Source organism: Trematomus bernacchii, unplaced genomic scaffold (genome assembly GCF_902827165.1).
Source record: "Trematomus bernacchii unplaced genomic scaffold, fTreBer1.1, whole genome shotgun sequence".
NCBI lineage: Eukaryota > Metazoa > Chordata > Actinopteri > Perciformes > Nototheniidae > Trematomus > Trematomus bernacchii.
Window position 1 is genome coordinate 4,126,700 of NW_022987689.1, and position 7,250 is coordinate 4,133,949.

General features: G+C 37.1%; 1 protein-coding gene across 1 annotated transcript; it reads right to left on the reverse strand.

Moving 5' to 3' along the window:
- Nucleotides 1-977: 977 nt before the first annotated feature.
- On the reverse strand, nucleotides 978-6,860 carry ppp1r7 (protein phosphatase 1, regulatory (inhibitor) subunit 7). Its single transcript, XM_034137602.1, has 10 exons — nucleotides 6,763-6,860; nucleotides 5,909-6,004; nucleotides 5,352-5,407; nucleotides 5,150-5,215; nucleotides 4,791-4,921; nucleotides 4,439-4,601; nucleotides 4,175-4,291; nucleotides 3,965-4,069; nucleotides 3,758-3,844; nucleotides 978-3,080 (listed from the first exon to the last, which is right to left on the reverse strand). Exons 1-10 carry the CDS (start codon nucleotides 6,800-6,802, stop codon nucleotides 2,904-2,906), a joined length of 1,038 nt encoding a protein of 345 aa, XP_033993493.1. The 5' UTR covers nucleotides 6,803-6,860; the 3' UTR covers nucleotides 978-2,903.
- Nucleotides 6,861-7,250: the final 390 nt, after the last annotated feature.

The following is a 7,250-nucleotide window of genomic DNA, read 5'->3' on the forward strand; positions in this document are numbered from 1 at the left end:
AACAACAACATAAATGTGGCGCATGCGCGACGCCGTCCTTTTCCCCTGCCTGGCGCGGCGCGAGGCCGCTACGTCACTATAGGATTGTGCTGCATTGTGGGTTATGTAGTCAGGGTTGGATTTGTATGCACATAATCAGTAAGACGTGTTACTATAGAACATTTGCTAAATTATTTATTAAGAAATGTGATTATATTACCTACATTTTCTGATAATATATGATTTTATATTCATACGGCACTGGATGTTCGCTCAAGGTTTCAAGATATCGTTAGAATTACAAGACAGAGGCCATTGAGACATGCTTTAATACCCTCTCAGAGCCCAAATTGATAAGAATAGTTTTAGAGGGAAGGATGAGGGCTTTCATCATTCAGTTTACTAAAACAAATTCTCATCTCTCATCATGCAAAATGCCCGATTCCAGAGTAATCTTTGAATAGGGATTATAATTATTAATAGATTAATTTGTACATCACTTTCATGTTTCAGCAGGTAAAATGTGGCTAATTAAAATTATTTATATAATTGTTGGATATCATAACCAGCCTAACAATCATAACTTATTAGTTTATTTATTTTATAAAGTGCTTATCTAAATCTTCAAAGTAACCAAAGTTTCAAAGAATAAATGTAGTGAAGCAAAAAGTTAAATTTTTGTTAAAAAAAGGATGGACTAAACGCATAACTGAGATACGACTAAGATATGAGTATAAATATTCAAGTAAAGTCAAAATACCTCATATTGTATGCCTACTAAGTAACCTTTCACTACTAATTTCAAATCCATAAATCTAAATGTGCTGGTTTGGCACCTTAATTGAAGATGCATAGAACAAAAAGGCCAAGAAGACTTCCAATAATTTTGAAATCACGTTTGTACTCCTTTGTTGTTAATAAAATTGCTACAACATGCTAGAAGGTCTTTAAAGATAAAAACCAAATAAAAAGCCTCCCAAATCAAAACAGCATGTCACTTTAAGTAGTGTCATTTTATTATTTGCATAATACATTCATTTTGAAAACAGCATTAACCAAGTCCAGAACCTGAAGACTCAGTTCTGACTACAATCAGCTAAAAGCAAATCGAATACTTGGTCATTCAGAGACCAGTCAAGGTTAAGTTATCTTAATTACTTAAACTCAAGCAAACCTGCTGTGCTGTCTGGCAAAAACAAGAAAGAAAAAGAGCATTTTGCTTTACAAAAGGAAAGTTATGATGGCACTGAATTTCTACACTTGTGGGCGAACTATATTTACAAACAGACAGTGACATTCACAATCCAACTGGCCAATTGTGAATAAATTATAATTAATCTGAATATAATATAACATAACATTACATTCATATTAGTAATGGCCTCTTCAGTTTAGTCTTAGATCATAAATATCCTATAGTTGATTAAATGGATTTTTGTTCTTATCTTCAATTCCTTTAAAAGAGAAGGAGATGCAATAATAACCCTGTTGTGGTTATGGTCAGTAGCTGATGTTACACATCTTTTCTTTCCGTTAAGAATTGTGTGTCTGACATTACCTTTTAGTCCTGAGGTGGAAAACCATTTTTATATCACCTTTTGATTGTAACCCAACAGTAAATCTAGTGCACTCTGCTTTTAAACACTGGGGACAAAATAGGTTTTCATCCTAGTGCTTGATTAGTCTTTTGGCAACATAAATATACAAGATTATATATTTTTTATTAAGAGACCAAATGTGAAACTTGAATGTGTCACTCTAATGTCTATACACATCTTAACATTTTAAACAAAATGTTTAAAAAAAAAAAAAAAAAAAGGAATTTATCTTACATTGGTTAACCCTTATTTAAGACCATCCCTGCTGTTAGTAAGTAACTTCACTTTTTTTTTTACTTTTGTCAGTTCATAATAATGTCATGAATGATGTATTTCTAGAGAGAACCCAAGCTATAATCAGTGATGTATTTAAGGTAAAAAAAAAGAATAAATAAATAAATTGGGGGCTGATGTACCACTGATTACAGAACCATCATCATGGACACATTTAATTATCTTTACATTCTCATGAGGTTTTTGTATGCAGAGGTCACTCTTATTAATCAGATTGGCTGTAAAATATCTGGACAATGACAAGGCATAGACAAGGTGGCTGGACATCAAGATTTGCCCCTCATTAGTAATGATAGCAGTTTATTTTGAAATGATTCATCAGTTGCAGACAGACACAAGGCTGCATTGTGTCATTGTAGGTTTCTTCCTTTAGTTATTTTTGTGGTTGTAACGTTCAGTTACTTGCTCAGAAAAGCTTGAAGCTTAAATAAAGCCAAAAGATAAGATAAGCAGTATTCGGAGGATTAAAATGTGTAAATCATATTTTACTATTAAATTTCCCTTTAATGTTTAGTTCTTCTTTCATTTACTGTGTACCTTAACTTTCACACAATTACTCAAACAGTAAGAATGCCTCCCTTTCCTCTTAAATGATAGCAGTGCAACCTCAAAAATGTGATCTATCAAACAAAACTGAAACTGATATATTATTTCCTGATGGGCCCTGAAAGATTGAGGAAAAATGTCTCCATACTGTCTCCCACATGCAAAACTACAAAAGTAAAATGAAAAGAGGAAAAATGATGAAATGGGCATAGGGTAAAATCCTTTTCACAGTTCATATCCAGCTTAATAAATAAATAAGCTTTTACACAATAGCATAGATCAAGGTGTGAGTGAGTGCATACATGCATACATGTATGTTGCGTGAGCCGTGGGGGATGGTGAATGCTGGAATGTGTGTCTCTGTACGAAATAACGATATGATTCTGTGAGGCCAGCGTGTTTCAAAAGGAAGTTTGTTTTGTGGGACGGGAAGGCAGGGGGGTTAGGGGAAAACACTGTGAATCAGCAGGTGAATTACACTGCAGTTTAGAAGCGGATGAAGGTAGCATCGATCTGGCGGACACTGGGCAGCGCCAGCATGATCTTCCGCCGGTACTGTGGGTCCTTCTGTACAGGGTTTCTCTCAAGGTAGACCGTCTCCAGAGACTTGGCATTCTTCAACTCATCGAGATCTGACCAGTTATCGATCTGATTATCGTTCATCTGGGGAGGGATTGAAAGACAATAACATAATTAGTTTTGTCTTGCAAAGATAGTTCAAACACAAATGTTAAGCACTCTTGCAACATACAGTGTGGAGGATGTGGAGACAATAACTTTATAAACTGCCTAGTAACACCTTTAAAACATTATTACATAGTTGCAAGCGGAGATAAGCGTTTGTTAATATATTTATTTTAAAGGTGGGGTAGGTAACTTTGGAGAAACCAGCTCGAGTGCACTAGAATTTGAAAATACACAGCCGGAAGAAATCTGCTACTTCCTTACAGAGCCCCTCCTCCAACACACACAAACGCGCACATGACCAATGAGGGCACGAGATAAGTTTGTGCACAGATGGAAGGCTGACAGGCAGGTAGGCCATCCAGTTATTTTAGCCGGGCCGGCTAAAATGATTGGTCGTGCTTTTTACAGTACTACGGCTTCCACAGATGACATTTTTTTATGGATTTTTTGTCAAAGCCCTTAAGATATTCATTGCTATCGGGATGTTAAGAGCATTCCATGGAATATAACAAAAAGTGTATCTCGAGCCGGTTTCTCAAACTTACCTACCTCACCTTTAAAACTATAACTACGCTTGTGGGCAATAAATACAAAATATAACAAATAAAGACAGTTAAAATACATTCTAGTTTAACTATGCACACTATCCGTACCCAGAACTCCTGCAGGTCTGTCAGATGGTTGATGTTTTCAATTTTCTTTACTCGGTTGGCAGCGATGTCCAGGGTTGTAAGCTTTTTCTGTGAGGGGAAACAAACAGTGTTTAAACGTACATAGAAAACTTTGCAGCACAGTTAGCTAACTGCATGATGGACTGATTTTGCATTGAGTGCTTTAGAAATAGGCTGTGGATGTCTCACATTATTTTCCAATCCCTCAATGACCTCAATGCCATTGTGGCTCAGATAGAGCTCTCTCAGGTTGAGAAGATTCTGTAGGCCCTCAATTTTAGTAATCCGGTTACTCTGAACAAAAAAAGTACACAACATTATTAATCAATGTTACTTACATACTCCATTATTGTAAAAGGACTGACACATGTTTTTATAACATAATCATTTGTGAATCACCTGAATGCTTAAAACTGTCAGGTTGTGCAAACCATCCAGATTCTGAAGGGTAGTTATTTTGTTGGTGCCAAGAAACAAACTCTGCAGTGATGAAAGTGTATCCAGGTTCTCTAAGATCTGTAAACACACACACAATGAAAGAGAAACACAACCACATTAAAGTGACACAAATAAATGCAACATAATTATTTGAAAATTATGTAAGTAATTTGCGTTTTTATGTGAGTAATATCGATTTTACATGTCACTGCCCAACAGTCTTACCCGGATGCGATTGGAGCCCAGCTCCAGCATGTCCAGGCCTGTGAGGTGGTCCAGGTTGGCAATGCTGCCAATTTTGTTGTGAAGCAGAAAAAGCTTCTTCAGCTGAGTTAGCTGCTCCAAACCCTCCACCTTCCTCAACATATTGAAGGAGACGTCAAGCTGACTGTGGACAGTCAAAGAAGTATGAACATTAGAAATAATATGTACCTGAGATGAGTGTTATTCAATGTCAGATACACAAAAATACAACTCAGGAAATGTCCATTAGGTAAAAATGTGTGTAAAGATTATGATTTGCCATCAAATCTCTATTATAAGCATGAAAAATAGACGTAGTTTACTTCAGACTTACTCAATCTCTGTAAGGTTTTGCAGGTTCTCCAGTTTGCGGATCTGATTGTCGTAGAGATCTAGTTCCCGCAGAGACCTCAAACTGTCGAGGTTTTCTATCTTTTTAATAAGATTCTGTCTTAAGGAGAGTGTCTGTAGAAAGAGATAGAAGGAAAGAAAGCCATTAACAGACACATTAAATAACTGTATTTAATACAAATCCTTCAAATGATTAAAAAAGAAAGAAAAACCTGTGGTTTGAACAAAATCCTGTCTGGTTTATATAGAAAGGAACATTAAATTAATTACTCCAGATCTGCATACAGTGCTGCTACAAATATTTCAACTCACACAGTGGCAATACATACTAAAGTAACTTACTTTACACTTCTGTAGGACCTCCAAACCTTCAATATTCCCGATACGACAATGAACAAGATCAACATCCTAGAAAGAAAGCAGACAGATTAGGGTGACATGACATACTGTTGTGTAAAAAGTAGTAATAGTAGTGTTTTCACTCTCAAGCTCTACAAATAAAATCTAGAAAAACAGTAGCATTTTTTCTAGACCCTCTTCTAACCTCTTCCTCTGGGTCCAAGGTTATAGTGTCCATGTCAACAGGAGACTCTTCTTTACCTTTATTGAGAGCAAGAATAAAGCACATTAACTCCTATGACCACAGGGTTTTAAAGAGTCAAATTCAAGCACTTTCACATAAACCAAAAATCCATACTCATTACAAAGAAAGTGTTACTATAGATTCAACTTGGGAAACAAAGTATTCCAAATTCCTTTAAATCCACAGAAGACAATACATATTTTCAGATATTTTTTGTTGACATCGGTGATTGTATAAATCAAACACTAGATTATGTTGAAATTCAAATATTAAATTCAAGCATAACGCGAACCTCGGAAATATAACGGTTGATATTAAGTGTTTTCCAAATCTTTCAAGACTTTTTACTAACCCTGTGACCATTACATCAAGCACGATAGTCACACAAGGCTGCTTGAGAAGACTTATGGTTATGTAATGCTGTCATCAGATAGACTGATGATTACTCTGTGTCACATAATTGATTGCATTAGTTTAAAGCTGACTTGTGTCTCCTTTGCTGGATGTGTGATGCTTACCTGTGGTTGCAGGCTGATTGGGGTCCACGTTGCCATTGATACTCTTCCTCTTGGTCTCATCATCACCAGACTCTTCAGACTCACCCTTTCTGTCCACTGCGGTCAGCAGACAAGGAGACACATAGCTCGATTACCCCATGCAGATGTTTTATCAGTGACACATTTAGCTGACGCACGTGTAATGTAATGCCAAGACAAGGCCCAGCTCCAACTCGCCCACTGAGGACTCGGGGGAAGCTATGTAAAAACTTCAAGCCATTCTCTGACTGTAGAAGAACATGCATTTAAACCAGATCAAGTCTCTGTAACAATGCAAACATGCGTGCCAGACCACGAGGACACTTATCACGTATTAACACCATTGGATAATAACAACTGCTGTGGATTTGATCGTAGTTGTATTTTCAACCTTACCAGTTAAGAAACTAACTCACAAGTCGAAGTTAGCTTACTCAAGTTAACACACAGGGGTAACACTGCTAACCAGGTTAGCTAGCTGGGTAGCTGATGGAGCACAGTAGGCAGTTTTACCAGCCACCATTGTAAACATGTTTAGGCAGATAATCTGCGTTAAACATAACATCCCGTTTCAGTGGACCATAAGGCATGGCAAAGCAGCTATGAAACTATAATTAGATAATGACTAGCTGGACAGTGTGGGTAACAACGTCAGCTAACGAGGATTGTTGTTAGCATGTTAGCTAGCCAGCCAATGATGAAGGTGTATTTATTAACAATAAACAAAAAATCTCCCGATTTGCTCATATAAAAACCGGTACCTTTGTCTTAATGAATGTGTGTTCATCCAGGTTATACGATCATAATACGGCTGTATTTTTTATAAATGTACTCACCTTCCATCTCTTGAAGCTCTCCAACAGACCGGGAAGCCATGTTTCCTGTAAACACTCCTGACAACCGGTCAACCAATCAGGAGAAGGCTCATTCTGCGACCAGACACCAGGGGGCGCTGTTGCCACACATTGTGAGTTCACATTGTGCGGTTGCTGCGTATGAACCATAGACTGTATATATAAAGGTATAAACTGAAACACTAGTGGTGGAGAATCTAATGGCTTTTCTGTTTTGTATTACTCTTTATTGAATTTTACAAATGTTAACACAAAACACAGAACAAAGCACCAATGGCTGTTTTAGTTTGAGGCATAATACACACTGCTTTGGGAATGTGGTTTCGACTCCATTAGAGTTAGCCTATCTGACAGAGCCAGGGACGTGCACAGACATTTGGAGGGGCTATTGCTCTAAACTGGAAAAAGGGCCTTTGGAATGCTGACACTGGAAGGGAAATATTTCCATATTGACCCCAAAACACAATACA

What these genes read in the sequence shown, in the direction of transcription:
- ppp1r7 (XM_034137602.1), bottom strand. Translation starts at nt 6,802, where the DNA reads ATGGCTTCCCGGTCTGTTGGAGAGCTTCAAGAGATGGAAG. An exon ending in AGGTCCTACAGAAGTGTAAA is followed by an intron (nt 4,922 to 5,149) that starts GTAAGTTACTTT and finishes CTCTTTCTACAG; the next exon opens with ACACTCTCCTTAAGACAGAA. An exon ending in TGGGCTCCAATCGCATCCGG is followed by an intron (nt 4,292 to 4,438) that starts GTAAGACTGTTG and finishes GTGTGTTTACAG; the next exon opens with ATCTTAGAGAACCTGGATAC.